Source organism: Lichtheimia ornata (genome assembly GCF_029851405.1).
Source record: "Lichtheimia ornata isolate CBS 291.66 chromosome Unknown scaffold00014, whole genome shotgun sequence".
Taxonomy (NCBI): domain Eukaryota; kingdom Fungi; phylum Mucoromycota; class Mucoromycetes; order Mucorales; family Lichtheimiaceae; genus Lichtheimia; species Lichtheimia ornata.
The window spans coordinates 54,544-69,426 of NW_026695334.1; the positions used below are offsets into that span (position 1 = coordinate 54,544).

The 14,883-nt window shown below is 44.0% G+C and overlaps 7 protein-coding genes across 7 annotated transcripts; 3 read left to right on the forward strand and 4 right to left on the reverse strand.

Moving 5' to 3' along the window:
• Positions 1 to 635: 635 nt before the first annotated feature.
• Positions 636 to 1,486, forward strand: O0I10_003983 (uncharacterized protein; the record flags this gene model as incomplete). Its single annotated transcript, XM_058484049.1, has 2 exons — positions 636 to 774; positions 840 to 1,486. The coding sequence occupies 2 exons, from the start codon at positions 636 to 638 to the stop codon at positions 1,484 to 1,486; spliced, it is 786 nt and encodes a 261-aa protein (XP_058345037.1).
• Positions 1,487 to 1,972: 486 nt separating this feature from the next.
• Positions 1,973 to 4,982, forward strand: O0I10_003984 (uncharacterized protein; the record flags this gene model as incomplete). Its single annotated transcript, XM_058484050.1, has 3 exons — positions 1,973 to 2,400; positions 2,611 to 4,852; positions 4,911 to 4,982. The coding sequence occupies 3 exons, from the start codon at positions 1,973 to 1,975 to the stop codon at positions 4,980 to 4,982; spliced, it is 2,742 nt and encodes a 913-aa protein (XP_058345038.1).
• A 283-nt stretch (positions 4,983 to 5,265) lies between these two features.
• Positions 5,266 to 6,945, reverse strand: O0I10_003985 (serine/threonine-protein phosphatase PP-Z2; the record flags this gene model as incomplete). Its single annotated transcript, XM_058484051.1, has 5 exons — positions 5,266 to 5,517; positions 5,578 to 5,927; positions 6,009 to 6,171; positions 6,246 to 6,329; positions 6,439 to 6,945. 5 exons carry the CDS (start codon positions 6,943 to 6,945, stop codon positions 5,266 to 5,268), a joined length of 1,356 nt encoding a protein of 451 aa, XP_058345039.1.
• Positions 6,946 to 7,168: 223 nt separating this feature from the next.
• O0I10_003986 (uncharacterized protein) lies at positions 7,169 to 9,608 on the reverse strand (the record flags this gene model as incomplete). Its single annotated transcript, XM_058484052.1, has 2 exons — positions 7,169 to 8,767; positions 8,826 to 9,608. The coding sequence occupies 2 exons, from the start codon at positions 9,606 to 9,608 to the stop codon at positions 7,169 to 7,171; spliced, it is 2,382 nt and encodes a 793-aa protein (XP_058345040.1).
• Positions 9,609 to 9,825: 217 nt separating this feature from the next.
• O0I10_003987 (fructose-bisphosphate aldolase, class II) lies at positions 9,826 to 11,027 on the reverse strand (the record flags this gene model as incomplete). The annotated part of the gene is made up of 3 exons (XM_058484053.1): positions 9,826 to 10,632; positions 10,701 to 10,851; positions 10,909 to 11,027. 3 exons carry the CDS (start codon positions 11,025 to 11,027, stop codon positions 9,826 to 9,828), a joined length of 1,077 nt encoding a protein of 358 aa, XP_058345041.1.
• Positions 11,028 to 11,608: 581 nt separating this feature from the next.
• Positions 11,609 to 12,706, forward strand: O0I10_003988 (uncharacterized protein; the record flags this gene model as incomplete). The annotated part of the gene is made up of 6 exons (XM_058484054.1): positions 11,609 to 11,617; positions 11,694 to 11,857; positions 11,924 to 11,994; positions 12,067 to 12,364; positions 12,467 to 12,603; positions 12,663 to 12,706. The coding sequence occupies 6 exons, from the start codon at positions 11,609 to 11,611 to the stop codon at positions 12,704 to 12,706; spliced, it is 723 nt and encodes a 240-aa protein (XP_058345042.1).
• Positions 12,707 to 12,739: 33 nt separating this feature from the next.
• On the reverse strand, positions 12,740 to 14,641 carry O0I10_003989 (uncharacterized protein; the record flags this gene model as incomplete). The annotated part of the gene is made up of 10 exons (XM_058484055.1): positions 12,740 to 12,900; positions 12,958 to 13,144; positions 13,205 to 13,306; positions 13,372 to 13,470; positions 13,544 to 13,654; positions 13,721 to 13,779; positions 13,855 to 13,943; positions 14,002 to 14,266; positions 14,323 to 14,462; positions 14,517 to 14,641. 10 exons carry the CDS (start codon positions 14,639 to 14,641, stop codon positions 12,740 to 12,742), a joined length of 1,338 nt encoding a protein of 445 aa, XP_058345043.1.
• Positions 14,642 to 14,883: the final 242 nt, after the last annotated feature.

Below are 14,883 nucleotides of genomic sequence, written 5' to 3' on the forward strand. Positions count from 1 at the left end.
CGATCGCCATTGTCACACATCATTGATTAGCAGAATAAACTTTACGCGGGATTGAAAGCACGGCGTGGGGCGTATTTTTCATGCCGAATAAAAGAGATAAAAACCGATCAATGTAGGCTGCAAGGGGTCAAATCCAACTAAGTAGTGGCATCGATAGGCTTTTCCAAACATAAGGAGAATCCCTTTTTGGTGACACAAAATGTAAAGTCGATCCGGTCAATCACCCGATGATAAAGATCATGCCAAGAAGACTATTAGAAGAATACATTTATTGCAATGGTTGAGAAAGGGAATATGTGGATTGACATCAGTGTGAGAAAACGCCAATGATAATCGAATACTATTGGTATAAAGATGATGCTGCGACGAGATGGATATGGTGTATGTTTGCATTGCGATATGCTGTGTGACACATGTGCGCTAGCCAAAAGTCTGCTGCGGGTACGGTACCCATACGCAATCTTTTTTTCTCGCAAACAGCCGGCCTGTTCTCTCTTTCTCTCCCAAAAACAACGCTTTCATATCTACAACTTGCAGGATCTTGTACAGATTGGTGCATTTCTTCTCATTCAGCAAGCAGGACTTGTGCGATCGCAACAACTTTTGATACCACTCAACATTTTGACAACTTGCCAATGACATCAGCTACCATTACCACCACTTCTACTTCTACTACTTCTACTACCCCTACCCCTACTACTACTACAACTACTACTCTTGGATCGGGTCGTGATGCTGTATTAAACCATCGTCTTGACTCAATGTCTCTTGAAGGTAAAGCAGGAGAAAGTATACGTTTGTTTTTCTTTGTGTCAAACCATTGACTATTCTTCAAATAGAACCTATGGCGAAGAGCAACAACAATCAAGGTGACATGATGCACTTACGTTTGAATCGATTGGAACTTGAACATGCGTATCTTGCTGAGCAAAACGCACATCTCGTCAAAGAACTCTCATTTGCTCGATGCACCATCAACGCGCTACGCAACATCACTCATCAAAAGGAAACGAATCTTGATGCTGCCAGACAGGAGCTGGATCGCGCTTACTTTCGTATTCGCATGCTGAGCATGACGTTGGCCAGACAAGAACAACGATTAAGGGAGCAGCAGGCTGCTATGGAAACAAGAATACCATCACCGTCATCATCATCATCGTCAGCAGTAGCAGCAGGTCCTGTTGCTGTATTACAATCATCACCACATTACCATTATGGGCAGTTGCAAACAACCTTATGCAATCAACTTGGACCACAACAACAGCAACATGGATACAATGAGTATCAGGAAGAGAAACAACAACAACAGCCAATGGATCATTATGGCAAACATGGGGGAGGACAAGGACAACAATTGACACCACCCGAATCGCCACGTAGTGTAGTAGATGATGAAGAAGAACGAAGCCAAGAAGAGTACATGTGCGATACTGTGTCACATCAACCACCCGTCAATGTAATGATGTTGCCAGGCAACTTTGAATAATACAAAGCAGCTGTACTACCATTATTAGTTTTCTCTTTTTGATATCTCAACACCCCGCTTTAACCCTTGAATCTTGTATCCATTCACATGCATTTTCCCGGGCTGATAAAGTAAAATAGCATTCTGTCTCACGAAAACAATGGGGATTTCCACTATGCAAGCTAAGCAATTAATGCACAGGCTGGTTTACGTGCACACACGCATACCTACTAGAGCACTTTGCTTCCACACTACACTGACTTGTGCTAATGATTTAATGTAAAAAAGAATGTCGGGTGGTTCGTCATGCGTTATGTCGTGTGTGCACGCAGTCGGGAACGTACATGCACGTACATCCTGCGCTCTTTCTTTCTCTCTCTCTCTCTATGCTCTTATAATCTCACTCTCTCTTTTTTTTATCCTACTACTCCTATTTTTTTTCTGTTCGCATGCTTTGCTCCTCACTTTATAAAAATGACATCTCTTTGTCAAACAACACTTCCGATCATGTCCACTTGTCGCACCATCAGCCAAATCGCACGACCATCATCGGCTGCTATCCACACTAACAACACCATCACCACCACTACAGCACATCACCATGTTCAGGGCAATGGACGTCAATCATCATCAGCCATTTCATCGTCATCATCATCATCCACTACCCATGACAGCCTCGTTTCTTCATCCACTTCAGTATCCACCTCTGATTATAGCAACGATGAATTCTCGTCAATGGGACTTCCCACACTCCAACCACCAGCACCACAAGCATCAACAGCTCACTTGGCCATTGGCACTCGAGTGATTGTGCCTAGCCTATGTGTTATTGGCACCTTGCGTTTTCTCGGTGAGACTCGATTTAAGCCTGGTACATGGGCTGGAATTGAGCTCGACGTGGAAGGTGCAGGCAAAAACGATGGCAGTATTCAGGGGTAAGTAAAAAGTATCTCTTTATCTCTTTATCCTCTCTCTCCTCCTCCTCGATTATCCCTTTTCTTCTTTTCTCCCAAAGCCCAATCCAACCCCTTTCACTCCCTTTTAGTCATTCTATCATCAATACCACCACATGCACTTTCCTACTCCACTCTATCAACCAAAAACATGTTCGGCTTCTAAAAAAACTCAACCTGTCAATCATGCAGTGTCCGTTACTTTACTTGTTCAGAGCACACGGGTCTTTTTGTCCCCGCCAATAAGGCATCACCCCTGCCAAGCGGTATGGAAGATGATGATTTGGATGTCAAGATTGATTCGGCTCGTTCACCATCTCGTCACCACCACCAGCTACAACAAAAGCAATCAACCATTACGACACATGCAACAACAAGTAGCACTCGTGCCAAACATTGTTGCTCTGGCAAGCGGCATAATACCACCACCACCACCACATCAGCGACATCATCCAAGCATGAACCAAATGCAACCATGCGGAAAAGCAAAAGCAGCAACACTAATGTGACAACCGAGGCATCTCAACAGCGTAGCATTGCATCACGTCGTAGCATTCATCCCACCAGCAGCAAATCTACAGCCATGGCAACCGTATCCAAGCAACAACAGCGACCTACCATGCTTCGTAAATCAAGTGTGCCATCGAGTACCAAGTCCACGGTGATCGCTTCACCAGCATTACGAAGAGCAAGTGAAGGGAGTGTGCTTCGCAAATCCAGTGTGCCACATCAACGATCCAGCAGCAGCTTGAGTACACGAAAAACAGCTGTTCCTAATAGCACTAAAAGCTCGTTGCCATCAGCTGCAAGACCTGCAAACAATCGACGTAATAGTGAAGGCAATACGTTACGCACTACGCGTAAAACTTCAGTTCCTGCTGCATCATCAACAAGTAAATCAACCCTTACTCGTCGTATTAGCAGCACCGATGTTACGTCTAGCAAGTCAACAGCCACTTTTAATAAACCCACAGCATCCAAATCAACCACAGCAAGATCCAATGAGTCACAACGAAGATCAAGTGCAGCATCATCATCGGTTGTGCCCATGAAAACAAGCCGTTCAACGACGACACGACGTACAAAGCACACTGTACATAAACAACAAGCAAATGCTGAAGAAGAACAAGAACGATTGAAACGACTCTTGGAAGAGACAAGAAGAGAACATGAGAAGCTGTGCTTGGAAATGAGTGGCAAGGAAGCTGTTTGGGAACAAGTGGTATCAAGCAAGGAAAGTTACGCTGTGCAAGTGCAAGAGCAACAAAAAGAAATTGATCGTTTGCAACGGCGGATACAAGCTTTGGAATCTGAGGTTTCTCAGCAGCAACAAAATGTAGCTGCATCATCCAAAATTGAAGAATACAAGCACACCATTGAGCAGCAACAACACCGTATTGAGCGTTTGGATCGTCATCTTCAACAACTGCAAGCTAAGCAATCTGACGACCAACACGCACGTGATGTTGAGCAACAACAACATAGGGCGCTTGTACAGCAGTTACGTGATGCACTTGCTGAACGTGACCAACAAACGGCTTATTTAGAGAATGCATACCAAGATCTCAAACAAGCTGAAGCCGATGTACGACGTCAGTGGCGGTTATCAACGCAAGCGCTTGAAGAAAAACATGCAAAAGCACTCGCTGAGAAGGATGCACATATTGCTACATTGACGGCATCCCTTGAGGAACACAAGCAGCAATTGATGATGCCACCACCACCGCTTCCTTCTCATGAAGACCATGCTTCTGTGGATAGACGACGACGACTAGAGCATCAATTACAATTGGCAACCACCGAATTGGATCGTGAACGTAATGAGAAGCATGCAAAGATGGCACACATTGAACAGCTGACAGCCCAAATACGACAAATGCAGCATGCTGCGGGTGATTCGCATCAACAGATCGCCACCCTGCAGCAAAAGTTGGATGCCGAAGTCAAGGATAAACGTCGTATCATGGATGATGCAACCACCACAATGACAAAAATGGCACGTTTGCAAGATCAGCATGATCAAATGGCCATGTCAAAGAATCGTATCGAACATGATCTTGCTGATGCCATACGGCGTGCCAATGCACTTGAAACAAGAATACAACAACAAGCCGTTGATCGGTCATCATCATCAAGCAGACATAGTCTTGAAGCGGAGAATGCTCACTTGTTACAACGTTTGGCAGAACTTGAAAAGTCTTCTTCCACTTTACGTCGCTTTTCAGGTGGTCCACAATCACCCGTATCACCCGTATCACTCACTTCGTTCAGCAGCCTTCTTGCCACCGCTACCCAACAACATGAAGAACAACTCTATTGTGAGATCTGTGAAGTCTTTGGACATGATGTCATGGGTTGTACCGCCTATCTCACAACGGCACCAGCTGGGTCTGATGATGCCGATCATTTGATGAAAAATGAGCCATCTTCATCGGTAAGTGGATTTTCATTGTGTTTATTTTCATTGATCCCTCATCCCTCAATCTATATAGTATTGCGTCAATTGTGATGCATTTGGGCTCCATTCTACTGAAGATTGTCCAAACCAGGATGAAATGTTTTAGTATTCTTGCTTTTTATACCACCACTATTAGCCAACAACCCCGTCATCCTCATCATCCACGCCATAATTTGTCACTACTTGTCTAATAGACCTGTTCTTGTGTTTTTCCTTTCGCCACAAAAAGAATGTGTTTATGTAAAATGGATATGATGTTTGTTTGCATGACAAGATAAGGTATAAAAAACACACAAGAGAGAAAGAGGATTACTATATTAGTGTTGTGGTGAAGAGGGTGACGCGCGCGATATAAAGAAGACGAAGGAGGGAGGTGAGGAGGTGATGGATCATGCAACGGTTTGTTCCTCTTTGGGAGATGGAAGTGCATCCATAAGTGGTGGGCTTGGCGCTCGCCTTCCTTTTGTCTTTGTGACATACCGTGGATGATCGGTGGGCGTCAGGAGTTCAAAACTACACATTAGCTCTTCGCTGACACTCATGATGGCGCCAAAGTTATCAAATTCACCACAATAGTTGGGAGCCGAAAACACCGTGACCAATGCTCGTCCACCGAAAAACTCATAGCCATCCTCAACAACCTAAATAGAGTTTGTGAGAAAACCTGGTACTTTCTCTGCTGTACACAAAATCCTCCTTACCATGTGAGCACGACACACGAGATCCAAGTCATGTCTTGCTAAGAAATCATTGACGATCCTTTTACCAAAGCAGTATGATACACCACGTTCATTGTCTTCCCATTCAATAGCTTGATCTGATGGATCGGACCATAGTAAATCGTTCAAAAGGCCATATTCAGGTACATCCGTGGGTCGCATAATGTTGCGTACATCATCCAAAGACTGCATTGATGGGCTCAAACCACCATGTACACAAAAGATCTTGCCTGCCACCAATGCTGCAATCGGCAACGTATTGAATACATCCACAAAAGTCTTCCATATCTTGACATTGGTTCGTCGTTTGCATTCGTCGTAAAATCCATATACTTGAAAGTAGATGATGAAGGATGATGAGTTGAACATTCTTCCATTCTCCATTCTCTCTCTCTCTCTCTCCTGCTACCTACCTCGTGTTACATTGGCACACTCGTGGTTGCCCCGGAGCAAAAAGAAGTTTTCAGGATATTTGATCTTGTAACAAAACAGCAGCAGGATCGTCTCTAGACTTTGCTTGCCCCTATCCACATAATCACCCAAGAACAAGTAGTTGGAATCTGGAGGAAATCCACCCTAGTAGAATGAATCATTGAGCTTTCCACATCATGGGCTTTATCCTTTCTCTCAAGCAAAAATGCTTCACATACCATATTGAAAAGACGAATCAGATCATGGTATTGACCATGGATATCACCCAATATCTTGACAGGAGGATTTAATTCAATCATGGTCTATGTATGTAACGTTGAATGAGCCATCATTGCATTTCGAACGGTGGTCCCTTTTTCCACAATGAAACTCGTCCACATCCATCCGCACACACACGCATTTTCTCCTTACCGGTTGACTCATAAACACTTCTTGAGCTGCTCGGCATATAGCCACGATCTCAGAGTTCCTGAACGGCAACTTGGATACCTTGCTTGTGTTCCCCATAGCCAATAAACGAGATATGCATTCATCAATGTCCAAGTTTCTTCCAATGGATCGAATCGATGTAGCTGTCAACTGGTTTTGTGACGAAAACGTCAACTGATTCAAGTCTTGAGTCGACGATACAGATTGCTCATTGGCAGCGACATTGTTGTTATTGGTTGGAATGCTGTTTGGAATACTGTTGGGAAAGGGTTGTTGTTGTTGGTATGCATTTTCTGTTGAAGGAGGTGGAGCTTGTTGTTGTTGTTGTTGCTGTTGTTGGGACAATTGTTGTTGGCGATGGAGAGAGCTGTTGACTAGAATGGAATTGATCGATGCCGCCGTCGAGTTGGAGTATTCATTATCAGGGACGTCAGCACGAATGATACTGGGTCTATCTTTGCGTTTCTTTGACGAGGGTACGTTGCCCATGGAATATTTGCAAAAGGAGTAAAAGAAAAGCGAAAAAAGACAAGGAGAGCTGTAAAGGGGCGTTATGTGTATAAATGTGTGCGTGTGAGTAAAAAAAAGAGAGAGAGAGAGAGAATGAGAGAAAGAGGGGTTAAGCAAGCAACAGCAACAAGGGATCTCAAACGTTTCGTGTGAAGTGTGGTGTGGAGTGTCACGAGGGCGATACAAGAAAAAAAATACCACTTTATTTATGTTTGTGAGAGACAACATCAAAACAATGGCGGATAAGGCTTTTAGCTTTGATTGAAGAACAATGTAATGCTTGAACTTGAAGACATTCATCTTGTCCTGCACCTAAAGCAGCTGCCATGGCTAACATGTTTGCATTCGGGTCGGCAATGTTAGTGCGTTGGTGAAGCGCATGATCGACAAATGCAATTGGTCCCGACGCTGTTGCATCCCCATCAGCATGTTGCACAGACTTGCCCCATTCGCCGTCTTTATCACCATGACAAATAAACCCAAACGTATCTAGACATTCATCCTCATTCCCATTCAATGATGATCCACACCACTCCTTGCTATCATCTTCAGGGTCATCACCATCAATAAATTGAACAGGCCGGAAAATGTACTTGTGAAAATAGCAGGATGATTCACAAAGAAGATGCTTGTCATGAAACGCTTGGATGGGTGCAAGTAGTGACGTTGGTATATCGTCAACAGGCAATGGTAATAGAGATTCAATCAATTCGGCAAAGTCATTGATGGATCCAGACTTGTAACATAACACGAGCAACGCCCATGGAATAGCGTACGATGCTTCTTGTTGATCCACGTGATTCACATTGTCAATAGCCTTCTTACGTCGCCAGATACTAAAGGCTTTTGAACATGTTTCCACAATGGCTGCTGGTGAACCACGGCATTCCAACAATAGGGTGCAAAGCATTGGGATAACAACCTGCTCGTTACTCAACAAGTGGTCAAATTGCAGACGTAGCAACAAGTCATATACGCTGAAAACCTTGTCATAGCGCTCGTGTGCACGTGCAGGTGCAAATGTTGCAAGTAGCAACATTTCTTCAAGAAATCCAGGCATCTCGGGTTGATCCGGTACCATGTATTCGGTGCACATGAAGCGTGTGTATACCGTCCAAGCACGAGCTTCCCAATCACTACGTCGAGATACATGTGTCATGATTGGGGTAGCTCCAAACGCACGCCAGCATACGTGCATGGCAACACGTGGTGTGAATTCATCAACGGCAGCACCCATTTTCTTGTACAAATCCCATGCATATTCATATTGCTGACACTGTAGCGCTGTATACATCATGGCATTATCATTGTCAATCTTGTCTTGTAGAATGCGCTCTTGATTTGTCTCCCCTTTCACACGTCGCTCAGCCCAATCTTGCAAAATACTATTACGGCGTCGATGACTACGTGCCACGGCAGCTGATTCATCCACATTCTTTCGCTCGTATTCTTCACGTTCATAGGCCCATTTGGTCCCGCTTAGCGCATTTTGGTAAAACATCCACAATTTAAATCGATCTTGCTCAGTGACTTTTGCCATAAGAGGTGTCTCGATACGTATCGGGGGAAGCATTGTAGGCGCCAATGGATTTGCCAAATCAATATAGGGCTTTCCAAATTCACCAATCAAGTACTCTGCTTGGTCGATTTGCTTGGGTGTTTGTAACAAATGGAGCGAGATGGCTAAACGGTAAACTTGTATATCCCAGCATGGCCTTGGCATAGAGTAAATAGCTTGCAAAGCTAGCATCTCGTGTTTGACATCCACAAGGTACTGGACTACTGCTACATAGGCCGATGTCTAATATACACAAAATCCATTAGCTTCCTTTCCCTTGTATATACATGATACGTCCTACCTCAAGTGTGTATCCTGCTTCAACCACTTTGGCGAACATTCTCCATATGATTGTATCATACACGGCATCAGGATTCTTTTCAAGATCAATTCCCGATATTTCAGTGGTGATGCGTGCCATCTTGGGCTCACATAGCGTTCGCAGCATCGTTGAATAGGTGGTCACCACTTGTTCATTATCGTGTTCATCATGTAAATCGGTCATGCTCATGGTGTATACAGCTTCCTTGAGTACGTCAACAGCCTCTTTGACATCTTCATTTTTGAGCAGATCATTGATGTGGATGCCAATCTGTACGCTATCAGCACGTGATCTTCTTGCAGCATGTTGTCGTAAAGGATCATCCTCAACGTCGTCGTCATCATCATCATCTTGTGATTGTTGAGCCATACTTAGTCGTCGTTGGTGTGCTGGTGTTGGATGATGGGGTCGATCAATAACAGGCTGCGTTGGATGAACCATGCCGCTGCTCAATGCACTACTGTAACTAGCATCGCTATCGGTTGTGCTGACACTAGCATTGCTAAAGTTGCTGCTTCTCCGCCAAGCATCATTATCTTCGCTGCTTTGTAGATGTGGCTCTTTGTTGCTGGTATCATTGGACCATCCTTGAAAGAAATTGGAAATGACCGAAGGAGTTGCACTTGGGCGTCGCATTGATGCCAAATACATGTCCTTGTTCAGCGTGCTACTTCGTCGCCTATCAAGAAATGACGGTGGTTTTGTTGCTCGCACCGGCTGTGGTGCAAACATAGAGGCGGCCACTTCCACTGGTATTGACATTACTAGAAAAGTATAGTAAAAAGAGAAAACAATTAAACATGGGAACCCTTGCAGGGGATGAAAGGGGATGAAATCATCAAGGGTTGAAACATTGTCAGCCAATCTTACATCCCCACCCTTGTCTTAAAAGAACAAAGAAGCACAAAGAATAATAATAGAATGAACACAATAAGATTTCAGCTTTTATATGTACAAGAAATTGCACTATGTACAAAATCTACAATTTATGGACGTTGCCAAGATCATGGCATGCTTCTTGGGTACGTACAATCATGCTCTTTTCAGCAGCACGTAACCAGACTCGAGGATCGTATTGCTTCTTGTTGGGCTTTTCAGGACCCTGGGGATTGCCAACTTGTGTTTGCAGATAATCTTTGTTGGCCTCGTAATACTTGTGCAAGCCATCCCAGTATGCCCATTGTGTATCAGTATCCACGTTCATTTTGACTACCCCGTTGCGTACAGCTTCATGGATTTCTTCTTTGGTGGATCCTGAACCACCATGGAACACAAGAAAAACAGGATGTCTTTCAGTGCTACCGAGTTGTTCACGCACGTAGTCTTGATGTTTGGCCAACAGCTCAGGATGCAACTTTACATTACCAGGAGCATAAGATCCATGGACGTTACCAAATGCAGCTGCAATTGAAAAGTACTTTGAGATGGGTGCAAATGCTTTGTAGATATCCCACACATCTTCAGGTTGGGAGAACAAGGAAGCGTTTTCCACATTTTCATTGTCAACACCATCTTCTTCACCACCGGTAATGCCAATTTCCATTTCAAGCCATTGCTTCATAGGCGCCATGCGTTTCAAATAGTCGCAGCAGATGCGAATGTTTTCATCCTTGTCTTCCTTTGATAAATCGAGCATGTGCGACGAGAAAAGTGGTTCACCATGTGCTTTAAAGTACTCTTCATCAGCTTGCAACATGCCATCATACCATGGAAGCAAGTTCTTGGCACAATGGTCGGTATGCAGCACCACTGGGATGTTGTATGCTTTGGCAACGGATCGGACATACTATACATAAGCATCGGATCAGTACCATCATTATGCATGCAATCCATTGGCCAATCATATCCACTTACATGTGCCCCAGCAACAGCACCCATCACGGCAGCTTGCTGGTTAGTGTTATCGAGGCCCTTGCCTGCAAAGAACGCGGCACCACCATTTGAGAATTGGATAATGATGGGCGAACGGATGTCACGTGCTGCTTCAAGTACAGCATTGGCAGTACTACATTGTACACGTTAGCTTTTAATTTCTCCAACCCCCAATTTCATCCTATTTTACCTGGTCGATGTAACATTCACCGATGGAATAGCAAATGCATGTTCTTGAGCATAGTTGAATAGCTTGAGCACATCATCTCCGGTGATGACACCTGTTGGAACAATATCAAGGATACCCATTATGAGAAAAAAGGATAGCAAAGTAAAGAAAAGATGATGGCGATTGTACACAACCCTGGATTTGGGTTTAACAAAGGTCACTTTTACGGGGGTATTTAGTTCAATCATATGCTGGGGGTCCCTTCATTCGAGGAGATTCATTATCCAACGACATCATCGGGTATGTAACAAGAACATGTGAAGCTTTATTCGATTCGAGAAATGCTATAGCAATGTGCAACGGCTATCAAGGAGGGTGTGAATCAAGATACAAATTGCATATGGATGGATCTTTTGTGGACGAGAGCATCCTCCGATATGACTTGGGAATGAGTATCAATAGGGTGGATCATAAAAGTGGCGGGAGCGAAAAAGACAAGTTGTTGTAGACCATCATCAACACGGCCATGTAAACGAACGACCACCTTTTCCCCCCAAGCACAGCATACGACAGCAACCATGATCATGTGATCCTTCATTTGTGTGCAGTATCCACCTATAATTAATCACGTCGGAAGTTGCCCGCATTTGTGCAGCTGCCCTTACTCTTTCTGTTTTCTTTCGTTCTCGAATACACCGCATCTCGATATTACACATACGACATGAACAATGTAACGCAGCACTCTATTTATTCTCGATATACACACACACCACACGAGATGCTAACGGCCAGTTGCGATGTAACAGTTACGACGTCTCATTGGCCGTTCCTCCACATCACAGAGCAAGAGTCCAGCATCCCCAACGCCAGCTGAATACATGCAGGAACAAGATGAAAATGCTGAAGGCGACAATAGCACACCACAGCTAACCAACGAGTACTTTAAACGATACGAGCTTATGACAGAGTTGTGAGTATACATCAAAGGGGCAGCTCCATAGCAACAACAGCACCACTCACCATGTATGTTATATAGCATAAATTTGAGGAACCCAAGCCATTGCCCATTAGGCGTGTATGTGATACCCTCTTCAGATAACTTGAACGGTGAGTGATTGGGTGTATGCGATGAGGATGATGGTGAGTAGAGGGAAGGCTGATTCATTCATGGCTATGTAGTATGGTACGGTGTCGTCTTTGTGCATAAAGGATATTATCGATCAGGCGTATTCAAGTTTCGCATGACAATCCCTGAGAACTACCCCAACCATCCGCCGTCAGTGACTTTTTTGACTGAAATGTTCCATCCTTTGGTCGATACACAAGGCAATCTTTCATTATCCCAACAATTTGCCACATGGCGACCTTATCAAGATTATCTTTTTCACGTGCTCCATTATGTCAAGAATATTTTCAAACGTGTCGTACTGGATGGATTGGTCGATAAACATTGCCCACACAAGGAGGCCTATCGATTGTATGTACAAGGAAAAAAGAAGGAGGAAAAGGGGAAAGAGGGGTTAAAGGTGTCGGAGGAAGGTATCTTAAGGGTTAGCTAACATGCATGATTTTGACGTAGATATCGGACGGATCGAACCGTGTTTGGCAAACTAGCACAACAAAGCGCACAGCTATCCATCACCGAATCATATCTCTTTGATCATTTCCCTGAAAACAATCTCATCAAGTTCTCCAAATTGAGCGAAGCAGAATATGGTAAGCATCCAACGATCATCATCCATTACAACACCCATCACTTATATATGTTACAACAGAGGATCTCAGGACACAAATATTGGATAGTGCAAGATCATCTTAATATAGGCATTTTACCCCATTAAAGAAAAAATCATTATGCTACATCATCATCATTGCTAGTGGATCCTTTGGACATGCGAACAACAGGCTTGTTCTTTGGTGGATGTGGAAAGAGATCACCCCATGCAATCTTGCGTGCATCCTTGTAAGGCACCTTACCCTGCGATTTAGGTACAACCATTCGCTGTATTTCCCCTATCATGCAATTGAGTAAAAAAAAGATTACATGCATCAAGTAAAACTCATCTTTACCTTCTTTTGTACACACGTCCATAATCACATGACCTTGTTTCTTCATTGGTGCCTGCACCAGCCGTGACCATGTATAAGCTTCCGATGCATGATCGCCTTCTGTCACTTTGGGACGCTGACCCCGCCGAAGCACAACATAGGAGTATTTGGCATCTTCAGAGTTTGACTTTGAATGTTTGGTTTTCATCTACAAAGTCCATATGAGTATCAGCGACAACAAAGAAAAAGGATTGCCAGCCACACATACCAGAAATTGTGGTCGTTGGACTCTTTGTGAGAAATGGCACCATAGCCTATCAGGTTTGGCATCCGGCGAATAGAGAAGGGGGCAAGGTTTATCATGGGGACACTATAATCTCCTTGCTCGTTTACTTGCATACATTGGATTTGCTTTATGCATCTTTTCCCACTTACCGGTGCTACCACATGTACGTCCTCATTTGTATCCAAAACATATTGGCGAGCACGAGCAATATTTGAGAAACCAATGGGTGTGCCTCGATCGATCAACACCTTTTTGAAATCCAAATGCTGCATTAGCCTTTTTATCCAAATGACCATTATCACGTGAGAGAAAGAAGCCTACCAATACATCGCCTGTCATATCCCACAGCTGTCGAACAATCGATTTCTGGAGCGCTGTTGATGGTACATCACCCAATGTAAATGCACTAATCACCAAATCCGGCTTGGATGCCTGTATATAAAAGAAAGGATCAACATGACATTCTTTCCTTTGCCATTCCCACTCTTTTTTTTATACCTCTGGTCCTAATGCAAGATATCGCTTAAAATCGATTGGTAATTGAGGAGCGACACTGTCTATTTGAGATATCGTATCAGATTCAATCCTCGATTTGCATTCCCCCATTCCCCACACGATCCCTGCATACTTACCCTGCAGCCTCTCAGCTATGCTAAGCATATCCTCTGACAAATCCACGCCCGTGCAATGCTGTATATCCTCATAAACTTGATGTGATGCCCTGCATCCACGATATTAGATAAATCCCCATGTATGTCGATATCCAATTCAATACAAACCATAATGCTGTGCCTGGTCCTGTACCAAAGTCAAGGATGGTTTTTGGTTTAAAGTCTGATAGTCGATGAGAAATCTCATGGAGGACATTGAATGTTGCTGCATAAGCGGATGGCATTGCTCCAGCGAGATAGGCAAGTGATTCACGAGGTCCATAAGCTACCGTGTGTGGTTCTTTTGTTGTATCCTCTGTTGGTATGCGTGAAGTCGAACGTAACGATTCATAGATACGCAATGCATCCGTGCGTATTAACTTTTTGTCGCTTTCTGTATTGCCATGGCATTAGTATCTTCAATCGAGCCGATTTGTTTCCTTCACGCACCTTGAATGATCTCTGAGATCCCATCGATCAATGGCTTGGGAAGGGGTACAGCACCGATCCTTTTACGTCCATATTCTGCTGCTTCTGATCGGCGTGCCACTGTTTGACTGATCGCTGGGAGCTCGGCCCATTCGACCGATCTGTCAAAACGCTTTAGTCCCATGCTCCAAAAGACGCTTCCACACACCACCTACTCAAGTTGTTCCAAGGCCTCCAACTGCTTCAAGTCAAGGAAGACAGCCTTCTCTGTTGTATGCCAACGACGTGTCAACGCCAAGAGTGGTTTGATGGTACGAGTGAGCCGTTGTGGGGTGAACATGACAAAGCCACTTTTATGGAAGAGGAAGAGGAGGAGAGAGACGAGCTTAAATTCAAGCAGCAGTAGTTGAAATTGTCAAGGTAACACAAAAGCTGGAGGATGCAGGCAGCATGACAACTGACCCCCTTTTTCTTGCATTGGGTGCTTCCTTATTTCTTTTATTACACTCGTCTTTCGCTCCCCGTTTCTTTTTTCTCTTTCTTTTCTTTTTGTTCATCACTTTCTTTTACTATTACTACAGC